The 26,694-nt window shown below is 43.7% G+C and overlaps 1 protein-coding gene across 1 annotated transcript in view; it reads right to left on the bottom strand.

Annotated features, from left to right (window-relative positions):
- USP34 (ubiquitin specific peptidase 34) overlaps nucleotides 1-26,694 on the bottom strand; it is a 265,701-nt gene that overhangs the window by 237,847 nt on the left and 1,160 nt on the right. Inside the window, exon 2 of the mRNA XM_049784720.1 lies at nucleotides 4,621-4,708. Within this exon, the coding sequence (XP_049640677.1) occupies nucleotides 4,621-4,708 (88 nt within the window). The remainder of the gene's footprint in view (nucleotides 1-4,620; nucleotides 4,709-26,694) is intronic.

The following is a 26,694-nucleotide window of genomic DNA, read 5'->3' as shown; positions in this document are numbered from 1 at the left end:
CTGCCTTGTGTTTTACTCTAGGAGAGCCAAGCTATTGTGCTATACTGTCACTCAAGAAACTCAAAGATGTTCACTAAAGTAAAACTTAAGCCCTCCACGAGTGTGCTCAACTCCCCAATCAAATAAGCGAACCTAAAAGCAGATGCCACAGAAATGTTTAAATGACTGTAACCTAGCCATCTTAGTTAACTGCATCTTTACGAGAAGCCCACACCAGAACCAACTAAATCATTCCCAAATTTCTAACTCAAAGATTTTTATTGTTGTTTTTTTTTGGCGGGGAGACACCCTGTGACGCTCAGAAATCGCTCCTGGCTCAGGAGAAAATATGGAACACCAGGGATGGAACCAGGGATGGATTGGCCGCATGCAAGGCAAACACCCTACAGCTATGATATCGCTCAACAATAAAATACTTTTAGATTGGGGCCTGAGAGATAACATGGAGGTTGGGCATTTGCCTTGCATGCAGAAGGATGGTGGTTCAAATCCTGACATCTCATATGGACCCCTGAGCCTGCCAGAAGAGATTTCTGAGCGTAGAGCCAGGAGTAACCCCTGAGCGCTGCTGGGTGTGACCCAAAGACCGGGAAAAAAAAAAGGAGGTCCGTCCTGAGTGAAGGCAAACACCCTACCACTGTGCTATCGCTTCAGCCCTGAATATCCTCATTTTTCAAGGCCAGAGAGATAGTGCAGCACAAACAGCTCTTGCATGGTGTACAGCAAAACCCAGGATTTCAATCCAGGACCCCATATGGTCCCTCAAGAAAAGCCAGGTGGGGCCAGAGTGATAGCACAGTGGTAGGGCGTTTGCCTTGTATGTGGAAGGACAATTATGGTTCGAATTCCAGCATCCCATATGATCCTCCAAGCCTGTTGGGGGCGATTTCTGAGCTTAGAGCCGGGAGTAGCCCCTGAGCACTGCCGGGTGTGACCAAAAAAAGCAAAGCCAGGAATGATTCCTGAGTACAGAGCCAGGATATACTTGAATACCCATCTTAAGCTAAAATAAAAGTGTGTAAGGTATAGGAAAAAAAGTTCCTAAAATCAAACTCAAATTCTCAAGTGTTGAATTTACACTAAAACTTCACTGTTAGGCAGAAATGAGCATTAAACTGCTTAATAATCATAAAAATATAATTTTCAAAGAAAAAATGGCAAGAAAGAAATAACAGAAAACCATCCAAATCATTCAAGACCAAAAAGAAATTCAGAGACTTGCCAAAATGGCATGCCAACTTTTACAGAAACAAAATTACTCAGTAATCCCCTGAAAATCTGCCTTCAAGAAAACAGAATCCATCAACAGCATCAAAGGCTATTACAGCCACAAGCCACATTGGCCCACCACTCCTCAGGGGCAGCATCACCACTTTGGGAAATTTTAGTAGTGAAAATAGTTTGTATTCTTGTTTCAGTTTTTGGGGGGTTTGGGATTTTGTCTATGTTTTTATGGGCCATACCCAGCAAGAAACACGCTTTGGCCAAGTACATGGTGGTGGACAGAACCCAGACCAGCAGCATGCAAGGTAAGCAAGCACATTATCTACTGTACTCTCTACTTTTGTACTCTCTCTCCTTTTGTTACAAAGAACAAAAAGCTTTCATTCACACTTATCAATATGTGAACAAAATTACAAATTGTTCTCCAGTTGTTTCTCATGCTTTTAGCTTATGCAGACTTCAATTTCTGCTTTATTTTCTTTTCTTTTTTTTTTTTTTTTTTGGTTTTTGGGCCACACCCGGCATTGCTCAGAGGTTACTCCTGGCTGTCTGCTCAGAAATAGCTCCTGGCAGGCACGGGGGACCATATGGGACACCGGGATTCAAACCAACCACCTTTGGTCCTGGATCGGCTGCTTGCAAGGCAAACGCCGCTGAGCTATCTCTCCGGGCCCTGCTTTATTTTCTAAAATAATATTGGCCAATTTTGTCAGATCCTGTTCGATAAAAATAAAAAATTGGTTTCTTCACAACCCATCAACACAATAGCAGATTTCTTGCTCTTCACAAATGAGAAAGTGCAAGTTTACAGAAGTTAGCTAGTATGCCATAATTATGCAGCACGCATATGACAAAGCAGGACTAAAATCCTGACCAATTTAGCTCAAAGGTCATCACTGGGACAGTATAAAATGTAATGCTTAAATTAAGGAGCAAAAGCTCTTTTATTGTTTGTTTTTGTTTCTGACCCACACACCACGCAGTGCTCAGAGGTTACCCCTGTCTGTATGCTCAGCAATCACTCCTGGCAGGCTTGGGGGACCATATGGAATTCTGGGGACAGAACCTGGGTTGGCTGTACATGCCCTACCCACAGTGCTCCAGCCCCCAGGGGGACAAAAGTTTTTTGTTTGATAAAATCTAAAGCTGCACACATTAAAATTTCCTTTATACTGGGGCCAGAGAGATAGCATGGAGGTAGGGTGTTTGCCTTGCATGCAGAAGGATGGTGGTTCGAATCCCAGCATCCCATATGGTCCCAAGCCTGCCAGGTGTGACCCAGAAACAAACAAAATTTCCTTTATGGGGGCCGGAGCGGTGGCACACATGGTAGGGCACTTTCTTTGCTACGTGCTAATCTAGGACGAACCGTGGCTCCGTTTGATCCCTCTGTATCCCATAGGGTCCCCCAAGCCAGGAGTGATTTCTGAGCACATAGCCAGGAGTAACCCCTGAGCATCACTGAGTGTGGCCCAAAAACCAAAAAAGGTCCCTATTTAATATACTGTGAGGGGGATACATGCTTTGCCTATGTTCAGATCAGCTCTACATCTGATCTCAGACAAAGTATTGGTACCCCAAAATCCACCTGACATAGGTAATTATTCCCAACCTCTACAAAAAAGAATGCAAACATTTAGTTTGGTAGACTTGGGATGAGAAATCATAAGTCACACCTACTTTTGTGAACCCACTAAAAAAATGTCAAAAAGTCAAAAAATTATTTTATCTGGATTTCACTTTAATTATTGGTATCACTACAAGTCCTAAAGTTAAAATATGACTTTTTGGGGGCCGGAGAGATAGCATGGAGGTAAGGCGTTTGCCTTTCATGCAGGTCATCAGTTTGAATCCCGGTGTCCCATATGGTCCCCGTGCCTGCCAGGAGCAATTTCTGAGCATGGAGCCAGGAGTATCCCCTGAGCACTGCCGGGTGTGACCCAAAAACCACAAAAAAAAAAAAAAAAAAAAAAAAAAAGACTTTTTTATAATATTGTTTGTTGCAGTATTAGGGCACACCGAGCAGCAAGAACACATTCAAGACCACATTCAACATATGGAAAAGAATCCAGCAATGTTTGCAATGCTAAGGATCAAATTTAATTTAGCATTTCATACATACAAGAAATGTACTTTATCACTATGACAAATTTTAGATTATTCATATTAATTTTACATCATTAAGATATAATTATGAAAAAAAAATATTATTTTAGAGAAAAAAAAATTTAAAAAAAAAAAGATATAATTATGAAAGTTCTAGTCATCTAGATAACCACTAACCACAACCACTACTACCAAACTTGGTCAAAATAATTTCAGCTGGGGGGGGGGGGGGTTGGCGCCGAAAGTAAGAGCAAGAGCAGCTAGGACCCTTGCTTTGCCTGCTACGGACAACACCAGTTCAATCCTTGGGATACCATATGGTCTCCAGGCCCACCAGGAATGATTCCTGGATGCAAAACCAAGAAGTAACCCCTGCGTAAAGACAAGTGTCACCAAGTGTGGTTCAAAAACAAAAACTCCTGGGCAGAAAAGTAGTACAGAATTTAAAGCACTTATATTACATGTGACCAAACCCCAAACCCTGAGAACCACCAGAATTAACCCTGAACATAGAACCAGGAGTAACCTCTGAACATCACTAGATCTCAACGAAGTAATAAATAAAAATATTGGGGGGGGGCACACAAGAGCAGAGTAATAGTACAGCGGATAGGGTGCTTTCCTTCCACACGGCTGATATAGGTTAAATGGTCCCCTATGCCTGCCAAGACTGATACCTGAGAACAGAACCAGGAATAAGCCCTGAACGCTGCATATGTATCCAAAAATAAAAATAAACATAGCAGGGGGCCGGGAAGGTGGCGCTAGAGGTAAGGTGTCTGCCTTACAAGCGCTAGCGTAGGACGGACCGCGGTTCGATCCCCCGGCGTCCCATATGGTCTCCCCAAGCCAGGGGTGATTTCTGAGCTCATAGCCAGGAGTAACCCCTGAGCGTCAAACGGGTGTGGCCCAAAAACCAAAAAAAATAAATAAATAAACATAGCAGACTGAAAAGATAGTACGCAGGTAGGGCACTTGGCTTACACATAGCTGATCTGAGTTTGATCCATGGTGATCATCTGGTTCCCTGAGACCCACCAGAGATTCCAGTAGAACTAGTACCACTGGGTGCACCCCTACCAAAAAAATTAAAGCACACAAAGCTTCTAAGGCCAATGGTATAGTACAGTATTAGAAAACTTGTCTAAAATGGGAAACATTCTGCTCAATCTCCAGCACCACACAGAAAAGTAAAGTATAGAACTCCAAAAGTAACTTTTCTTTTTTATTTTCTTTTTGTGCCACTCAATAGGGTCCCTAACCACCCAAAAAAAATTAAAAGATGCATACCTCTGTGTCCAAGAATTGATATAAGCAAATATTTTGAGAGTGTGTTCCTTTCTGAGTTGCAGTCCATCACCACCTTCTATATCCGATACTGAAATAAAGTACAAAAAGTCATTTTAAAATTATTATAATTCCAAAATAGTAAATCCGCTATTTAAAAAGGCATATATTTTTAAATGCAAATATTCAGAAACTATCTTTTCACATTATCGAACAAAACATCTTGTGTGATGCTGGAGAGTACAAAGATTAAAGTGCTTGCTTAGCAAGTAGAAGGACCTGCAACCCTGGTTCAAAGCATATGGTTCTCCAAGCCTTCCCAAGTGTGGTCCCTGAGCACCACTAGGTGTGGTCCAAAAATAAAATAAAATAAAATAAAACTTGGTCTATTTGAGCTTAGTGAAAGATTTCTAATATATGTAATTTTGGGGAGAAAGCATTCTAGCAATTAATCTGGTATTACCTCCAACTCTACTTTCCTCTTTTAATATTTGTGATGCTGGAGCTAAGATCCTGCTAACTTGGTTTTATTTCAAGGTTAACTTGCCTAACGAAAATGAAAAGTGCCTATTAGAAAGTAAGGAGACAAGACTTTGGACTGCTTAGCTCTGAAAGTCTGAGTACACTTCACTACACAAAGCAATGATTTCCAGTCTCCAAATTCCAAGTCTCCAATTTCCAAGAACTATTTCCCAAGGTACTACTCTCAAGATACAGTATCAGTAACCAGGAAGCATTTCCTCTTCCCTAAAACCCTAAATTCCTTTCACAAAGGCCACCAGGAAAGTATTAGATTCTGATAATCCTCTTTCAATGATTTCCCCCATTTTCATTGGAAGTGACTACCTAATTACCAACATTGGTATCTCTCGGTATTCTCTAGGTTCCCTCCTTATTCCAACATCTGTACAATTATACTCTTTATTAAACAGTCTCTTGAATTGCGTGATGACTATACCCTGACAAACATTTCATAAACAACAGGAACTACCATGAGAAGACTATAAAGTTGTAGAATCTTAGAGAAATTGCATAGATATGTAGTTTAGTTAATGGCAGACATAAAATCTTATGTACTCTCCAATGAGATTTATTAAGCCAGGATAAGCACTTTTCTACAAAGGGCAGAAGTTTTCTAAGCTTTGCAGTCTACATATTTTATTACAACAGGGCAGTTCTTTAAGGCAGTTCTTACCTTTAAGACAGCCTGTAAACAAACCTTCAGCCATTTAAAGTATAGACATGTAAATTTTTGTTTTGTTTTGTTTTTTCGTTTTTGGGTCACACCCGGCAGTGCTCGGGGGTCACTCCTGGCTCTATGCTCAGAAATCGCTCCTGGCAGGCTCGGGGGACCATATGGGATGCCGGGATTCGAACCATCAACCTTCTGCATGCAAGGCAATCACCTTACCTCCATGCCATCTCTCCGGCCCCAGACATGTAAATTTTTGTACTTATCTTTTTGTAATTTATTTAAAAATAATGCATTACAAGTTAAAAATTTTTGTGATTTTTTTAAAGACAGCTGGCTAGATGATCACAGTACATAGTTTGCCAATTCCATACTTAGAAAAATAAAATTCCAGAAAACAACATTAAAAGTTCTGCTTTTAGGGTTGGAGCGATAGCACAACGGTAGGACGTTTGTCTTGCACACAACCAACACAGGACAAAAGGGGTTCAAATCCAGGCATCCCTTATGGTTCCCCGAGTCTATCAGGGGTGATTTCTGATCACAGAGCCAGAAGTAAACCCTGAGCTGAGCGCCGCCAGGTGTAACCCAAAAACAAACAAACAAAAGTATTGCTTTTATTCTTTCACCATTATGTTGAGTTACTGAGACTTACAATATTTACTTTTCATGCATACATCATTCCAACACTACAACTATTACCAGAGAGCCCACTATTCTCTCTCAATGTTCCAATGAACCCTCCTCCCACAAAAGTTTAGTTTTACAGACAAAATCTACGGTTACAATGAAAAAAGTATTACATTGGGCTGAAGAGATAGCACAGGGGTAGAGCGTTTGCCTTGCAATAGGCTAACCCAGGACCAACTGTGATTCGAATCCTGGCATCCCATATGGTCGTGCCCTGTGCCAGGCAGGAGCAATTTCTGAGCACAGAGCCAGGAGTAACTTGAGTGCCGCCAGGTGTGGCCCAAAACAAAACAAAACCAAAAAAAGTATTAAATTTAAATCTTCACACTCAAGACTAAAGAGATAGGGGCCAGAGAGATAGCACAGCATTTGCCTTGCACATGGCAGACCTGGGATGGACCTGGGTTCAATTCCCAGCATCCCACATGGTCCCCCAAGCCTGCCAGGACCAATTTTGAGTACAGAGCCAGGAGTGACCCCTGAGCACCTTCAAGTGTGGCCCAAACCTAAATAAACAAATGTTTAAAAAAACAAGACCAGAGAGATAGTACAGCTGTAAATTGTTTTCCTTGCACACAGCAGACACCACTTTGATCCCCAGATGGTCCCACAAGCTCGGCCAAGAAACTCCTAAATGCAGAGTCAAGAAACCATCATTGGGTGTGGCCCAAAACATAACAACTAAAATAAGCTAAAAAGGTATAAAGTATTCTTATGTTTTTCTTATTGGAGTTATCCTTAACTCTACACACAGGAATTACTCCTAGTGTGTGTCAGATTATTATGGGATGCTCTACATGACCACTTCTTCCCCCAGCACTACTATATGCCCTTAAATATCATCATGAATGAACCTCATGGCAACCTAAGCATCAAAGAGCACAGCTCTTATATTAAAACTAAATAAAACTAGTGGCAAAAAGTTCAGATAACATACTTGCCTTGCTCACAGCATCCTATATGGTCACTCAAATACCACAAGAAGTGGTACACCCGGGACCGGAGAGATAGCACAGTGGTAGGGCATGAGCCAACGTCAGAGCTCTGAGCCAGGAGTAACCCTGCGCAGAGCAGAGGGGGAGGGTGGGAGTGAGAGAGAGGGGTGGAGGGGGAGAGGAGGGGGAATGGAGAGTGTGTGTCCCTGAGCACAGCAGGTGTGTGTGAGGGGGGAGGGGGGGAGTGTGTGTGTGGTGTGTCCCTGAGCACAGCAGGTGTGTGTGTGTGTGTGTGTGTGTATATGTGTGTGTGTGTGTGTGAGTGTGTGTGCATGCGATCAATAGATGGACTCTCAAAGATCTCTGTTGCAGTCCTAGATGTCCCCAGCACCACCCTAGTAGAGTTTAGGTAGCACCATATCCTCAAGTCTTAGTATTAAATTGTCTAGCCCAGTTAGTCAAGTCGAATGGAAATGAGCCCCAGGGTTCATGAGCACTGTTTTGGATGTACCCTCACCAACAAAAGTAATACCAATGGCACACATTCTGATCTGCAAAAACCATCCATCTACCAGAAATAGCCCAACTACCAACAAAGCTTTCCAATTCATTCCATTATTTTCACCTATAATCAAAAAGAGAATATCTTGCCAGGGCTTGACAAAGTAGAGCTCTGCAAACAGTCAAGAAGTATTTAATGAAATACAGAATGCTTCTGATGATCAGTAATATCATATAATAGCAGGTTTCATAACTTTTATTCAAGCTAGAACTCGAGATCAAGCCAGAGCAGTTAAAAAAGAATCTAAAAAGTAAGTAAAGTACTAAATTGACTTCTAACAAAAGTTTTCTGTATCTAAAAAGTAAATTACACACACACACACACACACACACACACACACAGAGTTCCAGGGGCCAAAATGATATAATAGGGTGGGTATTTGCCTTTTATATGGCTCAATCTCCAGCACCTCAGATGGTCCAGCACAACTAGGAATAATTCCTGCCTGATATGACCCAAAACCATCAAAATCAAAGCAAGGAACTTAGGCAAGGAAACTAAAGATTTAAAGAAATACTATTAAAGACTTAAGAGGGGTGGTGGAGTGATGGATGGCCTAGTAGTAGGGCATTTGCCATGCAAGCAGGACCTCATTTCAATTCCCGGCATCCCATATGGTCTTCTCCCCAAACCTACTAGGAACGATTTCTGAGCACACAGCCAGGAGTAACCCCTGAGTAACACTAGGTGTAACCCAAAAACCAAAACAAACAAAAAAATTTAGAAATACGATTGTGAAGACACTAAACATAGAAGATACTGCAGAAAAAGAGAAAGCAAAAATGGGCCAACGAGTTAAATACAGAAGGTTGGGTGCTTGCCTTGCAGATTCACTTCCCAGCACCACATCTAGTTCCCTAAGAATCACCAGAAGTAATCTCTAATCACTGCTAGGAAAGAGGAAAGGAGAAAGAAAAGAAAATTAGATCTAAACAAAAAATATCAAGTCAGGAAAGGATTCAGTAATTCACAGCAGTTCTGACCCAGCTCTCATAAGATGGGCTCCAGCTGAATCTTGTGCCACACTCATTTATACAATCTTAGCCAGACCCAACTGAAATATCCTGGAGACCAAGAAGAACCATATAGTTAGTACTTAGCTATACTGGTACACTGGCTTAAACCAGTATTTTAGTTTAAAGCACTTATCGGGTCCACTAAAATAAAAAATCTTCATTTTTTGGTGGGGGTTTGGGGGAGAGGTTGGGCCACACCTGGGAGGCTCAGAGGACCAAATGGAATGCTGGAGATTAAGCCTGGATTAGTTCTGAGTTGGCCCCATACAAGCAAACACCCTACTTGCTGTGCTATCACTCCAGACCTTGAAATAAGAATTCTTTTCTTCCCTCCCCTTTAAAAAAAATTCCACTGATGAACACTCATATTTAGATATCTTTTTTTGTTTGGTTTTGTTTTGTTTTGTTTTTAGGTCACACCTGGCAGCGCTCAGGGGTTACTCCTGGCTCTATGCTCAGAAATTGCCCCTGTCAGACGGGGACCATATGGGATACTGGGATTCAAACCACCGTCCTTCTACATGAAAGGTAAATGCCTTACCTCCATGCTATCTCTCCGGCCCCATATTTAGATATCTTGACAGCACTGTTACTTAAAACCCTGGATGATTCAAAAGCTGAAAAAGCAGGTGAGGAAGGGGGATAGGAAAGTTGGAGAGATAGTACAGCAGTAGGTGTTTGCCTTGCATGCTGCCAACACAGGACGGACCCAGGTTCGATCCCCGGCATCCCATATGGTCCCCTCAAGCCTGCCAGGAGTGATTCCTTCCTTCCTTCCTCCCTCCCTCCCTTCCTCCCTCCCTCCCTTCCTCCCTTCCTTCTTCCCTCCCTCCCTCCCTCTCTCTCATTCTTTCTTTCATTTTTTTGGGTTTTGGGTCACACCTGGCAGCGCTCAGGGTTATTCCTAGCTCTGCGCTCATAAATCACTCCTGGCAGAAATGGGGGACCATATGAAATGCCGGGATTCCAAACCACCATCCATCCTGGATCAACTGTGTGCAAAGCAAGCGCCCTACTGTTGTGCTATCTCTCTAGCCCCAGGAGCGATTTCTGAGCAGAGAGCCAGGAGTAACCCGAGTGTTACCGAGTGTGCCACCCCCCCCAATTTTTGGGGGGGGGGGTTTTGGGCCACACCCGGCGTTGCTCAGGGGTTACTCCTGGCTGTCTGCTCAGAAATAGCTCCTGGCAGGCACGGGGGACCATATGGGACACCGGGATTCGAACCAACCACCTTTGGTCCTGGATCGGCTACTTGCAAGGCAAACAGCGCTGTGCTATCTCTCCAGGCCCTCCCCCCCCCAAATTTTTATGGTTCAAAAGATTGTGCCTATTACAAAGTTAAAATACATCAGGTAAGGCACATTCAAGTGTCCCTGAACAGAGTTGACCTGGGTTCAATCCTAAGCACCCTATGTAGATAGTCCTTCAAGCCAGCCAGGAGTGGCCCTGAGTATGACATGGGACCCAAAATTAAACTGTCAAAAACAAAAACAAAACAAAACAAAAAACCTTTATCAGAGGCCAGAGTGATATCACAGAGAGCAGGGCATTTATTTGTATTGCAAATGGCCAACCTGGGTTAAATCCCCAGCATTCCATATGTCCCCTAAGCCTGCCAGGAGTTACTCTTGAACACCGTGTGGTGTGGCCCAAAAACTAAATATCAAAAACCGAAGGAAAAAAAAAAAGCCCTATGTCTACATTCTATGTTCATCCAGGTACTACATGGTCACACCAGAAATCACTGGAGCCCAAGTGGCCACCAGGTTTTTAATAGTCATGCTCAAGCACTAAAAGATGAGGCCATGGGGCTGGCAAGATGGTGCTAGAGGTACGAGGTTCGATCCCCCAGCATCCCATATGGTCCCCCCAAGCCAGGGGCAATTTCTGAGCGCTTAGCCAGGAGTAACCCCTGAGCATCAAACGGGTATGGCCCAAAAAAAGAAAAAAGAAAAATCAACAGGGGGGGCCAGAGAGATAGCACAGCAGTAGGGCGTTTGTCTTGCATGTAGGACAATGGTTCGAATCCCAGCATCCCATATGGTCCCAGAGCCTGCTAGGAGTAATGTGACCCAGAAGCCAAAAAAAAAAAAAAAAAAAAAGCAACAAGGGCCAGAGTGATAGTACAGCAGTAAGGCATTTGACTTGCATGTGGCCACAGGGACAGACCCGGGTTCGATCCCCAGCATCCCATAAGGTTCCCCAAGCCTGCCAGGAGCAATTTCTCAGCACAGCGCCAGGAGTAATAGTACAACAGGAGTGATACAAAGGAGTGATAGTACAACAGGTAGACATTTGCCTTGCATGCAGCCAACCAGGTTCTATCCCAGCCTCCCATATGGTTTCCTGGGAGCCTGCCAGGAGTAAGAGTAATTCCTGACATAGAGTCAGGAGTTACCCCTGAGAGGTGCTGGGGGCAGCCAAACACAAAACACAAACAGAAAGGCAACAGTGAATGACACCATTGCTGAGAAGTTCCCAAAACTGAAGAATGTATGCACCCGCATCCTGGAGGCAGGAAGCCTAACAACAAGAAGAGATCAAAATAAAAATATTCTGGGCCTGGAGAGATAGCACAGTGGTACGGTATTTGCCTTGCAAGCAGCCAACTCAGGATGGACAGATGGTAGTTCGAATCCCAGCATCCCGCATGGTCTCCTGAGCCTGCCCCGAGCGATTTCTGAATGCAGAGCCAGGAGTAACCCAGTACCTCCAGGAGTAACCCAGTACTTCCAGGTATGGCTCAAAAAGCAAAAAAAAAAAATCAACAACAACAAAACACTTCAAAGACACATCCTGATCAAAGTGATATGAACCACAGATATAGAATACTGAATGCATTGGGAAAGTGGGGGCATTGGTGGCGGGAATGTTGCACTGGTGAAGGGGGGTGTTCTGTTTATGACTGAAATCCAACAACAATCATACTTGTAATCATAGTGCTTAAAGATTTTATATATTAAAAAATAACACTGAATGCAGCAAAGTGAAATGATGTAAAAAGGAGTACTCTTAAGATTTACTTCAAAAGGGGGGTGTTCTGTTTGTGACTGTAACCCAACTATGATCATGTTACTTAAATAAAAAATATATTTAAAAAAAGACTTCAAAAAAAAAAAAGATTTACTTCAGATTTGCAAAATGAAACTTTCCAAACCTAAAGACAGTGGTGGGATATAGTTAATACCTCATCGACAACTATTTATCCAGCCAGATTATCTTCAGATTTGGAGGAAAGATTCATCAACTTTGCATAAAAATAACAGTTCAGGGCCTGGAGAGATAGCACAGAGGCAGAGAGATAGCACAGAGGTGGAGAGATAGCACAGAGGCGTTAGCCTTGCAAGCAGCCAATCCAGGACCAAAGGTGGTTGGTTCGAATCCCGGTGTCCCATATGGTCCCCCGTGCCTGCCAGGAGCTATTTCTGAGCAGACAGCCAGGAGTAACCCCTGAGCATCGCCTGGTGTGTCCCAAAAAACAAACAAAAAAAAAAAAAACAGTTCAGAAACTTCAGTCTCAAAGCCATCTTTAAAGTGGCTGCATATAGACAGGATGAATCCCAGGGAAAGTATGATAGCACCTTGGGTAGGGCATTTGCCTTGCATGCAGCCTGCCTGGATTCAATCCCCAGCATCTTGGATAACTTCTGGGAGCAATAGCCAGATATCAAAAAAAAAGGATGACCTTCACATCAAACACACCAAACTCATACAGAAATATGGCACAAAACTCCATGACATGCCATCTTCTCAGCAGAAAAAACAACTTGACTCATGAGACCGGATAAATAGCATGGAGGTAAGGCATTTGCCTTGCATGCAGGACAGTGGTTTGAATCCCTGCATCCTATATGGTCCCCCGAGCCTGCCAGGAGTGATTTCTGAGAGCAGAGCCAGGAGTGACCCAAAAACAAAAAACAAACAAAAAAATAATAACCTGACTCCTCCACCAAGCTAAAAAAAAAGGGGGGAGGGGGAATCTTTCCAGATCCATTTTGGACTGCTATCTGATATATTCTCAGAAACAGATGGGGTCTCAAACTCCCGGCCCACGGGCCGTTTGCGGCCCTCCGTACAATATTTTGTGGCCTGCGGCCCTCCGTACAATATTTTGTGGCCTGCGGCCGGCCTTCAAATATCACAGTATTCACGATTATTCGCTTACCGAATAATCGCAATAAAAGCGCATTAGTAAGAAAAAAAGCGCTTTAAACATTTGCATACCCCAAGCAGTTCTGTTTGGGGTATGCAAATGTTTAATGTGATTTTTTTTTCTTACTAATGTGATTTTTCTTTTTCTTTTTTTCTTTTTGGTTTTTGCGCTCAGAAGTCGTTCTTGGCTTGGGGGACCATATGGGACGCCGGGGGATCAAACCTCGGTCCATCAAAGACTAGCACAGGAAAGGCAGGCACCTTACCTCTAGCGCCACTGCCCGGGCCCACTAATGCGATTTTTTATTGCGAATATTCGGTAAGCGAAATCCTTATGTGGCCCTTCGACCCCCAGGTAAATTGAGTTTGGACTACAGTATATTCTTGAACTTTTTAGGGGGGGGTTCTAGGCCACTCCCAGTGACACTGAGGGGTCACTCTGGGCTATGCACTCTGAAATTGCTTCTGGCTTGGGGAACTATGTGGGACTTGGGGGAATCAAGCCAAGGTCTGTCCTGGGTTAGCCACGAGCAAACACCCTACCACTGTGCTGTCACTCCAGCCCTTGACTACAGTATATTCTTTTTTTTTTTTTTTTTTTTTTTTTTTTGGTTTTTCGGGCCACACCCATTTGATGCTCAGGGGTTACTCCTGGCTAAGCTCTCAGAAATTGCCCCTGGCTTGAGGGGACTATAAGGGACTCCGGGGGATCGAACCGCAGTCCTTCCTTGGCTAGCGCTTGCAAGGCAGACACCTTACCTCTAGCGCCACCTCGCCAGCCCCAACTACAGTATATTCTAAAGACCTGCCTTTAGTAACACCATGGAGATAACAATTATTTCAAATTGACCCTTGTTGATTTAAGTTTTGATAATTCCATTTGCCTTTCTGTTTTAACAAATAATATGAGCTATGTTTGTACCTGCAAAGGGGGCAGGATCAGATGGTGAGTGGGAGATTGGTGACACTGGTGAAAAGAAGGTCACACTGGTGATGGGACTGGTGTTTGAAAGTGTAATGCCTAAAACATCAATATTATGAGGAACTTGATAAATCATGGTGTCATAGCAAAATTTGGGGGGGAAATATATGAGCAGCTAAACCTTCTCAGTAGAACCAGACTAAGGACTAAAATCTCTGAAATATTTTGAAATCGGGTTGGGCCAATCCAACGCTCTCCTCTTCTCTTCCCCCACCAGATAATACAGGAGCCTCCACCCACAGGTACCATCTTCCTGGCAGAAAAAAGCTCAAATCCTCAACCACGCTCCTAAAGAAAATAATGGCCATCAACTATCCCCAAGTCTGGACTAATAACTCTGGGGCATTTTCAGAATGTTTTAGGGCTGATTCCCCTTTATGCCCGAAGCCATAGTAGACCACAGCATTTACACCCTCGGACAGAAATGGCCCAGCTCCACAAGTTAATCTTATCAAACTTCAATCCACCACCAAATTTATTCGAGATCTAGATTCTGGACTGTGTTGCCTCAAGTAGCTACAAAAGGCACTTGCAAATTGCCTAGCAATATCAGCCAAGCAGTATCACAGGAAATTAGATGGAAAAATAACAAATCTGCCAAGTTCAGTGAATCTGAACACTAATACAAAAGGCTCAACTATCACTAGGTACAGCCCAGTATATCCTTAAAACTCTGCCTTTAGTAACATCCTGCAGAGATTGAACAATTATTTCAAATTGTCCCTTGCTGATCTAACTTTTTTTTGGGGGGGGGGCCCACAACCCGTGACATTCAGGGGTTGCTCCTGGCTATGCGTTCAGAAATCGCTCCTGGCGTGAGGGACCATATGGGACACAGGGGAATCGAACCAGTGTCTGTCCTAGGTCAGCGCCTGCAAGGCAAACGCCCTACCACTTGTCGCAACTCGGGCCCCTGCTGATCTAATTTTTGACAATTCCATTTGCCTTTCTGTTTTAACAAACATTAAGTAAGTTTGTACCTGCAGATCAGGTAATGGATGGGAGATTGGAGATACTAGTAAAGGGAAGGTAACACTGGTGGGAGATTTGGGACATTGGTAAAGGGAAGAAGGAATTGATGTTTGAATTATTTAATGCCTGAAACGACTGTTTTACAAACAACTTGATAAATCACAGCATAAAATAAAAGGAAAAAAAACTCCATGACAACGATCTTTCTCAATGTCAAGGGCTAAATGTGCCAATTAAGAGACAGTAGCAGGATAAATTATGAAATTGAACCCAACATTCTGCTACTTGCAGGAAACAACCTTGAATGGTCAAAACAAACACAGACTCAAAGTCAAAGGTTGGAAGACAATTCTCCAAGCCAAGAGCCAGCTCTAAACAGCCAGGGTAGACATTCTAGTTAGTATCAGATGACTTCAAACTCAAAATTTATGAGACAAAAAGGGTCATTTTGGGGCCGGAGAGATAGCACAGCAGAAAGGCGTTTGCCTTGGACACAGAAGGATGGTGGTTGAAATCCCGGCATCCCATATGGTCCCCCGAGCCTGCCAGGAGCGATTTCTGAGCGTGGAGCCAGGAGTAGCCCGATTGCTGCCAGGTGCACCCAAAAATTAAAAAAAAAAAGTCATTTTTCAGATAGCATGGAGGTAGGGTGTTTGCCTTACATGAAGAAGGATGGTGGTTCGAATCCCGAAATCCCCATATGGTCCTCCAAGCCTGCCAAGAGGGATTTGCTTTTTTCCTTTTTTTAGGAGCAATTTCTGAGCACAGAGCAAGAAGAGCGCTGCTGGGTGTGACCCAAAAACAAACAAGGAAAAGAGTCATTTTTCTATGATCAACAGATATCTAAGTCAGAACTCACTTCTAAACATATATGCACCTAACAAGGACTAGCAAAATATTTAAAAGAGCTACTAAAAGACTTTAAAGAAGATATTAATGGCAAAGCAATAATAGCAATAATACCATTGTCACCTGTTGAGAGCACCTAGTCTAAAACTCACAAAAAAGATACAGATCGGGGCCGGGCGGTGGCGCTAAAGGTAAGGTGCCTGCCTTGCCTGCGCTAACCTTGGACGGACCGCGGTTCGATCCCCCGGTGTCCCATATGGTCCCCCAAGCCAGGAGCGACTTCTGAGCACATAGCCAGGAGTAACCTCTGAGCGTTACTGGGTGTGGCCCAAAAACCAAAAAAAAAAAAAAAAAAAGATACAGATCTTGAAGAAAGAGATGGGAGAGAAATTAGTAGAGATATAGGCTCTTCATCCCCAAAGAGCTAAATACACATTCTTCTCTTATTTAAATGGAACATTCTCTAAAATAGACCACATGTTGGGCCAAAAAACATTTCCCTAAAATCAAGAGTACAGAAATTGTATCAACTATCTTCCCAGAACATGATGCACTACAAATAGAAGTCAATCACAAACAGAAACAGATATAACATCTGGAAATTACCACAACCACAGTAAATATTATACACAATGGGGAAAAACTTTCCTTTCCTCTAAGATCAGGAACACAAGTCTGCCCACACTTGCCACCTCTATTTATATAGAACTAGAAGTATTTGCCATAGCAATTAGGCAAAAGGAAGGGAAGGAGGGAGGGAGGGAGGGAGGGAGGGAGGGAGGGAGGGAGGGAGGGAGGGAGGGAGGGAGGGAGGGAGGGAGGGAGGGAGGGAAAGGAAGGAAGGAAGGAAGGAATTTACAGATGACAGGATACTTAAAAATTCTTTTTTAGTTTTTGGGCCACACCCAGTGATGCTCAGGGGTTACTCCTGACTATGCACTCAGAAATCGTGCCTGGCTTGGGAACCATATTGGATGCCCGGGATTGAACAGTGGTCCATTCTAGGTCAGCCGCTTGCAAGACAAACGTTCTACTGCTTCCGCCACCTCTCTGGCCCCAAAAACTTTGTTTTTGGTTTTTGGGTCATACCCAGCAGCGCTCAGGGTTTACTCCTGCCTCTATGCTCAGAAATCGCTCCTGGCAGGCTCAGGGGACCATATGGGATGCCGGGATTCAAACCACTGTCCTTCTGAATGCAAGGCAAATGCCTGATCTCAATGCTCTCTCTCCAGCCCCCCAAAAACTCTTAAGACTGCAAAATGTTTCTAGAGGAAGAAGAGGGAAATGTTTCTAGAAACAAGACTTGTATAGTAAGTTGGAAGGCTTCAAAGTTAATACACAAAAATCAATGACTTTCCTGTATACAAATAATGAAAAAGAAAAAGGTATTAAAATAATAATTTTGGGGGGCCAGAGCGATTGCGCAGCGGGAGGGCATTTGCCTTACAAACAGCCAACCCGGGACGTACTTAGGTTTGATCCCCAGCATCCTAGGACTGACAGTGATTTAAATCCTGGCATCCCATATGGTCCCCCAAAAGCCTGCCAGGAGCAATTTCTGAGCACGGCGCCAGGAGTAACCCCTGAGCACTATCAGGTATGGCCCAAAAACCACCAAAAATATAATTTAAAAAATGGGGTCCAAAGCGATAGTACAGCGGGTAAGGCTTTGCCTTGGCACACTGCCGACCCAGGTTCAGTCACTGGTATATGGTTCCCTGAACACCACCAGGTATAACCCTAGCTCAGTGTCACGAGTCACCTCTGAGCACAGTAGGGTGTGGCCACCAAACAAAACATCCTATTTGTATAAAAAATATTACAAAACTTTACTTTCAAGAAATAAAAAAGGACATGAAGGGGGGGCAGAGAGATAGTATAGAGGTAGGGTGTTTGCCTTGCATGCCGAAGGGTGGTGGTTCGAATCTCGGCATCCCATATGGTCCCCCGAGCCTGCCAGAAGCGAATTTTGAGCTTAGAGCCAGGAGTAATCCCTGAGCACAGGAGGGTGTGACCCAAAAACCTTGCATGTGGCCAACCTGGACGGACCTGGGTTCGATTCCCAGCAACCCATATGGTCCCCTAAGCCTGCTAGGGGCAATTTCTGAGAGCAGAGCCAGGAATAAGCCCTAGGACCACCAGGTGTGACCCAAACACAAAGGCCGGTGAGATAGCATGGAGGTAGGGCATTTGCCTTGCATGCAGAAGGACGGTGTTCGAATCCCAGCATCCCATATGGTCCTCTGAGTCTGCCAGGAGTGACTTCTGAGCATAAGCCAGGAGTAACCCCTGAGCACAGACGGGTAAGACCCAAAACTCAAAAAAAAAAAAAAAATAAAAAGAAGAAGAACATGAGGAAATGAAAAGACTCCTTACTCATGATTTGGATGTATTAACTTCATTAAAATGGCAATACTCCCCAAAGTGCTGTATAGATTCAATGCAGTCTCTAAAAGTATAAAATACCCCTGCTACTTTTCAAAGAAATAAATCAAAGTCCTGAATTCATATAAAAAGTAAACAATAGGGGCGGAGAGATAGCACAGCAGTAAGGTCTTGCTTGCGGCCGATCTGGGAAGGACCCCGGTTCGAATCCCTGTATCCCATATGGTCCCCTAACCTGCCAGGAGCGACTTCTGAGTGCAGAGCCAGAAGTAACTAAGCGCCACCGGGTGTGAACCAAAAACCAAAAAAAAATAATTTAATTAAAAAATTAGAAATTAGGGAAGGAGAGAGCATGTAGCGAAGTCATTTGTCTTGCATGCAGAAGGTCGGTGGTTCGAATCCCGGCATCCCATATGGTCCCGAGTCTGTCAGGAGCGATTTATGAACAGAGCCAGGTGGCAGCCTGAGTGCTGCCAGGTGTGACCCCCCCCCCCATAAAAAACATTAAAAATTAAACAATAGGGGCCGGGCGGTGGCGCTAGAGGTAAGGTGCCTGCCTTGCCTGTGCTTGTCTTTGACGAACCGCAGTTTGATCCCCCAGTGTCCCATATGGTCCCCCAAGCCAAGAGCAACTTCTGAGCGCATAGCCAGGAATAACCCCTGAGCGTTACCGGGTGTGGCCCAAAAACCAAAAAATTAAAATAAAATAAACAATAAACCCACTAGAACAGTTAGTCTGTGGGAAAAAGAAGATATGCGGCATCACTTTCCCCAACCTCAAACTGCAGTTTAAAGTGGTAGTAATTAGGGGCCCGGAGAGATAGAACAGCGGTGTTTGCCTTGCAAGCAGCCAATACAGGACCAAAGGTGGTTGGTTCGAATCCTGGTGTCCCATATGGTCCCCCGTGCCTGCCAGGAGCTATTTCTGAGCAGACAGCCAGGAGTAACTCCAGAGCACCGCCGGTGTGGCCCAAAAACCAAAAAATAAAATAAAATAAAAAATAAAAAATAAAGTGGTAGTAATTAAAACAGCATGGTACTCGAATATTCAAGTCAGACCTTCAGATAAAAAAAAATAGAGATAATATCCTGCGACAAATCCTGAGGCATATGAATAGTTAATCTTCAATATAGGAGTAAACTGTATGAAATGGACCAAGAAAAATCTCTTCAACAAGTGTTGATGAGGGAGCTGGAGAGATAGATAGCACAGTGGTAGGGCATTTGCCTTGCACGCAGCCAACCCAGGACTAACTGTGGTTCAAATCCCAGCATCCCATGTGGTCCCCCGAGTCAGCCAGGAATAACCCCTGACCAACGTCAGGTGTGACCCAAAAAGTCATACTAGTAATGAGTTATTACGTGTTCTGCAAAAATAACAATACAGGGGCCAGAGAGATAGCATGGAGGTAGGGCATTTGCCTTGCATCCAGAAGGATGGTGGTTTGAATCCCAGTATCCCATATGGTCCCCTGGGGCCTGCCAGGAGCGATTTCTGAGCATAGAGCCAGGAGTAATCCCTGAGCGCTGCCAAGTGTGACCCTCCCCCACACACACACACACAAAATTAACAATCTAGAACCAAAGCAATATCCAGAGCAGAACGGAGTGGGGCACTTATCTTGCTCTTGGTCAACAGGGTTTAATCCCTAGCATTCCTTAAGGTCTCAAACTCCACCAGAAGTAAAGTGCAAAGCCCCAAGAGTAACCACTGAGCTTCACTGCTGCCACAAAAAATGTGCACATATTGCCCATTCTCTCCCCTCTTGAGAGGTGTAGTTCCATGCTGTGATGTGTTTGGCTACGAACTCTGCACTCTCTCTTGAGCACGTTTTACTGTTTTACCTCTCCCTCTCTTTCTTCAGAACCTCCAAATAAAACCTGTTTTTACTTAAAAAACATATAGATATACAGATATATATATATGTATATAGATAAAGGTTACTCTAAGGGGCTAGCTAGAGTGACAGTACAACAAATAAAGCATTTGCATTGCCAGGAGCAAACCAAAAATCACAATCATAATTGAAAGCTGCAAAGACCCCAAAGCAGAATAAAAATCAAGGGACCAGCAAGAAGAAAAACCAAGAAGCCAGTAAAGTGCTTGCATTGGACAAAGCTGACCCAGATTTCAATCCCTGGCACTTCATATGGTCTCACCCATTTGAGCCCATCAGGAGTGATCCCCAAGTTCTGAGTCAGGAGTAAGCAAGCCCTGAACACTGCCAAAAGACAAAACAAAATTTTTTTCAAATAGTAATTGATACAGAAGTTCCCAAATTCGGAAGGGCACTTCACATGCCTTGCATAGAACTAATCTGTTTGATCCCCAGAACCACAGATGGTTCCCTAAGACTGGGAGTAATTCCTGAGTGGTGGTCAAAATAAAGAATAATAAAAGTTCCCAAATTTGGGGCCTAACTGTTGCACAGCAGCAGGGCGTTTGTCTTGCATGCAGCCAACACAGGACATCCAGGTTTGATCTCAGGCATCCCATATGGTCCCCTGAGCCTGCCAGGAGGTATTTCTGAGAGCAGAACAAGGAATAACCCAAATGCCGCTTGGGGTGTGGCCAAAAAAAAAACAAAACAAAATTTCCCAAATTTATTTCATCTACCTAATTCTACTTTGAGAAACACTAGTTTAATAGAATATTTGTTTGGGGTTGAAGAAAATTCAGACACCCTACATGCAGCCAACCCTGAGTCAATGCCCAGCATTGTATATAATTTTACAAGCATCACCAGGAACAATCAATCCTCAGAATCACTTGGTAAAGCCAAAACCCAAAAAAAGGATACATACCTAGTAAGATTAATTTATTAAATAAAATGATAATCTGACCTGTTTTATAGGAAAAATATACTTCCAATTTTAAAATTAGTTTTCTTTTTTATTTACTGAAGGAAAGAAGAGGTATTTGAACCAAGAGCCTCATATATGTAAGGCATGAAATCTACCACTGAGCAACAAACATCCCCAGATTTAGAATCAGTTAAATTTTAGAATTAAGGGGTCAGAGTGACAGCACAGCATGTAGGGCGTTTGCCTCACACATGGCTGACCTGGGTTCAATCCCCAGCATCCTATATGGTCCCTCAAGGTCCCTGCCAGGAGTATCTTCTGAGCACAGAGCCAGAAGTAACCCCTAAGCACCGCCAGGTACGACTCAAAAAAAAAAAAAAAATTAGAGTTAAATGTCTAAATTTATTTGGGGGCTGAACAGAGTACAAAGTAAAGCACTTGCCTTGCATGAACCCGACCAAAATTCAATCCCAGCAACACATATGGTCCCCAAGCACCACCAGGAGTAAGTCCTGAGTGCAGAACCAGAAGTAACCATCGTTGATGGAGTTTCAAAAACAAAACAAAAGATCTTATTCAAACTTTGGTTCAATAGGACACAATCATATGACCTGAAGCAAATAATCTAAACTTTCAAGTATCAATTTGAAAGAATAAAGAACCCAGAGCCAGAGTGAAAGCACAGTGGGTAGGGCATTTGCCTTGCAAGCAGCCAACCCAAGTTCTTTTTTTTTTTTTTTGGTTTTTGGGCCACACCAGCCTTGGGCCGGAGAGATAGCATGGAGGTACGGCAAGGCACAGAAGGATGGTGGATCGAATCCCAGCATCCCATATGGTCCCCTGAGCCTGCCAGGAGCGATTTCTGAGCCTAGAGCCAGGAGTAACCCCTGAGCGGTGCCAGGTGTGACCCAAAAACCAAAAATAAATCGCTCCTGCCTTCAAACAAACAAACAAACAAAAAAGAAGAAGAATAAAGAGCCCAAGGCACCACAGAATAGTTTCAAAAATGAAGATGGGGAGCTGGAGTGATAGCACAGCAGTAAGGCGTTTGCTTTGCACAGCCAAGACAGGATGAATTCCAGTTTGAATTCCACATCCCATATGGTCCCTGAGCCTGTCAGGAGCAACTTCTGAGCGCAGAGCTAGGAGAAACATCTGAGCACAGCCAAGTGTGACCCAAAAATAAAAAAATATAAATATAAAAAAATGAACATGGGTCCAGAGTAACAGTAGAACAGACAGGACACTTGCCTAGCATACAGTCAACCCAAGTTTGATCCCCAGCAGTCCATATGATGTCCCCAAGCACCACCAGGAGTAAACTCTGAACAGTGCATGGTGTTGTCCAAAAAAAAATTTTTTTTTTCGTTTTTGAGCCACACTTGGCAGCACTCAGACTTGCAAGGCAAATGTCCTACACTGCTGTGCTATCACTCCTGCCCAAAATTTTTTTTAATTAAAAAATTAAAAATTGGGGCCGGTGAGGTGGCGCTAGAGAAGTTGTCTGCCTTGCAAGTGCTAGCCAAGGAAGGACCGCGGTTCAATCCCCCAGCGTCCCATATGGTCCCCCCCAAGCCAGCGGCAATTTCTGAGCTCTTAGCCAGGAGTAACCCCTGAGCATCAAACGGGTGTGGCCCAAAAAAACCAAAAAAATTAAAATTAAAAGTAGGACCTGGAGAGATAGTGGGTAGAGCATTTGCCTTGCAGCACACACATATTCAACCTGGGTTCAATCCCCAGTGTCTCATACAATCTCCTGAGCCCTACATGTAGTGCATCCTGAATGCAGAGCCAGGAGTAACCCCTGAGAATCGCTGGGTGTGGCCCAAAGAGAAAAGTAAATGCATTATTCTACAAACACTGATTAATAAGGTATCAAGAGTTCTATCTTAGATGTGACTACTAAGTGTATGTTAGTAGGGGCCACACCTGGCGATGCTCAAGGATACACCTGGTGCAACATCAGGAATTACTCCTGGTAATGCTCAAAATCAAACTCGGATTGCCTCTATGCAAAGAAGTGTCTTACCCACCATCTATCACTCCAGCTCCCACTTTCTACACCCAATTTTAAGTCAGGATTCCAATGATCCAGAGAGAGAGATGATACAACAGGTAAGGTACATGCACTGAAGACAGCTGACCCAAGTTGAATCACAGCCCAAGATATAGAGCCCCAGCAAGGGCAATTCCTAAGCATAAAACCAAGTCTATGCCCTGAGCACAACCACATGCAGTCCAGAAACAATAAAAGGAAACAAAGTGAATACTGAGTATATCAAAGGGTAGTTCAAACGAAAAATGATTTGTTGTACACTTTTCAAAAGTCCGGCTCCTGGGGCCATAGAGAGAGCATAGCAGGAGGGCATTTGCCTTGCACACAGAGGACCCAGGACGAATAGTGGTTCAAATCCCGGCATCCCCTATGCCACACCCCCCAGCAGCCTGCCAGGAGTGATTTCTGAGCGCAGAGCCAGCAATAACAACCTGAGTGCCCCCAGGTGTGGCCCCAAAACCAAAAAAAAAAAAAAAATCCACAACATTCAAAGATCATAACTGAAAGATTCAAATACATTTATCATGTTAAACAAGGCCTCAATTTACTAGTAAGTGAGCTGTGATGGAGGCCCAGTCTTCAGATCCAAGATACTGGTTCACAAAAGGAGCTATAGGGCCCAGAGAGATGGCACAGCGGTGTTTGCCTTGCAAGCAGCCGATCCAGGACCAGGGATGGTTGGTTCGAATCCCGGTGTCCCATATGGTCCCCCGTGCCTGCCAGGAGCTATTTCTGAGCAGACAGCCAGGAGTAACCCCTGAGCACTGCCGGGTGTGGCCCAAAAACCAAAAAAAAAAAAAAAAAAAAAACAACAACAAAAGGAGCTATAAAGTAAGCAAATAAAAACTAAGCACACATAAAGCATAAACTTCAATGATTTCCTGAGTGAAATGCAACCCCCACACACTGAATGTAGCAAAATCAACTGAATACGTAGTACATGTTCTGTATTAATAATAAAGCACTGAGGGTCAGAGATATATAGTGGATAAGGTGTTTGTGTTTGCTGTGCATACAGTCAACCCGTGTTCAATGCCCTGGCCCTACATATGGCTGGTACCCCAAGCACGGTCAGGAGTAACCCCTGAGCTTTATTGGGGATAGACAGAAGCCATGAACATTGAAAAGAATGTAAAAAAACAAATGTTAGTATTTTTAGAATTGGTGATTCTAAGCCTAAAACTAAAAGCTATTTTGAAATGCAATTTCAAGTTATAGAACATCTGTCAAGATCACATTTAAAAGAGATGAGAGGTGGGCCAGAGAGACAGCACAGCGGCAGGGCAATTGCCTTGCAAGGACGGATGGTGGTTTGAATCCCGGCATCCCATATGGTCCCCCGTGCCTGCCAGGAGCGATTTCTGAGCTTAGAGCCAAGAGTAACCCCCAGAACAGCTGGTGTTAGCCAAAAACAAAACAAAACAAACAAACAAAAAAAGATCAGAGGGTCCTTAATATGGAGTTCTTAGCCTGTTTAAAAGGGCAAACTTCCCCAGGCTGGAGTGATAGCACAAAAGGTAGGGTGTTATTTTTGCCTTGCATGCTGGTGACCCAGGTTCAATCCCTAGCACCCTATATGGTCTCTTAAATACCACCAGGAGTGATCCCTAAGCACAGAAACAGGAGTAAGCCTGAGCACCGTCAGGTGTGGCCAAAAAATTAAATAAATAAAAAGGGCAAACCTCAAATGGTCTTTAAAATGTAGACAAAATTGAGCTGAGCGAGATAGCACAGAGGTATGAGTTTGCCTTGCATGCGACCAATCCAAGACAAACGTTGGTTTGATCCCCAACATCCCATATGGGCTCCCGAGCCAGGAGCGATTTCTGAGCACATGTGGAGGATTAGCCCTTGAGCGTAACAGGGTGTGGCCCCAAAAGGAAAAGAAAAAATGTAGACAAAATTGTTTCTTGTTATACCTTCTAATGTTCAAGGATTAGAGATATTTACTGTGAATTGTAATACTCATCAAAAATTAAGATGAGGGGCTGGAACCATAGCACTGAGGGTGGTGTACAAACCTTTTTCTTGGCCCCCACGGCCCCCAGGTACATACTTTGAATGCAGCTGACCCAGATTCAATCCATGGCATCACATATGGTCCTCTGAACTCCACCAAAATTGATTCCTGAGTACAAAGCCTGGAATAACCCCTGAGCACCATAGGTTATGGCCCAAAAAAGGAAAAACAAACAAAAAAACAAACAAAAAAAAAAAAACACAGGGACCAAAAAGATACTGTAGGAGTTTAAACACTTGCCTGGCATGCAGAACTCCTCACCCCATTTAATCCCTGGAATCTCAAGTAATTTTCCTCCCCACACCCACGCCCTCAAAAAACAGGTTAACAAAACATGGCTACAATCTTTCTTGTAACTAAATTCTATTTTACCTGCATTTTATTTTACGAATTTAAACAATGCAGGGGCTGGAATAGTAGAGCAGATAGGGTATTAGCTTGAAGGCAGTCAGTCTATTGAGCAGGATCCCCAGCATGCAACATGGTCCCATGTACTCACCAGGAATAAATACTGAGCATGCTGGGTGTGGCACCAAAAGTCAAAACCAAAGACAAACGAACAAAAGCCAGTTTAGGGGCCCCAAGAAGATAATATAACGGTTAAGGCATTAGCCTTGTACATGGCCGACCCTGGTTCAAGCTGTGCAGGGAGTGATCGATCCCACAGCCCTAGCCAGAAGGAACCACTGAGCATGGCCAGAATGTGGTCCAAAATTCAAAACTAAAATAAAAGCAATAAAGCCTAAATTCTATTTCAATCCTCCCCATTCCAAATTACCTGTCAATGTATTTTTTTTTTGGTTTCTAAACATGAATTTCCCAAATCATCTTCAATAAACCCTTTCATTGAGTTCTTTTTAAAAGCTAGTAAGAGACTGAGTTTTTTTAAGCTATCATACCTAATTCAATTTTAAACTTGAAATAATTTTAAAATCGCCCCAAACTAAATGTCACTCCAGTACAGCTGCTCATTTTCCCATTTCAAACTACCAGAGCTACGACTCCACAATGTTTAAGAGAGCTACGAGTTCAGTAAAGTAAGTGTTACTAAGGAAAGGTTTATGTCGTAGCAGAAACCACCTGCAGGACAAGGGCGATAGCACGGCAAGAGAGGTTCGATTCCAGGTACCTCTACAGTCCATGAGCCAGGCCAGGAATGCACCTTGAGCCTGAGCGCAGAGCATGGAGTAAGTAAGCTAAGCCTGGAGCATCGCAGGGAGTGGCCCGAAAAGGGGGGGAAAGGGAGAGAGAAAAAACTGCACTAAGAAGACAGTCACCTCGAAACAAATCCCAAGTACACTTAAAAACCCCAGCAAAATTTGGAATGACACAAATACGAGACAAATAATCCTGAAGCGGTCGACGGGTTCATGAAAAGGAGTGGCAGCCGAGGAACCCTCCTCCCTCCCGCTTTCCTTCGCTCACGTTTCATCCTTAAAACCCCAACATGGGCCAGAGAAG

The sequence above is a fragment of the Suncus etruscus genome, chromosome 12, assembly GCF_024139225.1.
Source record: "Suncus etruscus isolate mSunEtr1 chromosome 12, mSunEtr1.pri.cur, whole genome shotgun sequence".
Lineage (NCBI taxonomy): Eukaryota > Metazoa > Chordata > Mammalia > Eulipotyphla > Soricidae > Suncus > Suncus etruscus.
Note: the sequence above shows the minus strand (reverse complement) of the source record. Positions and strands in the feature narration are given on the sequence as shown.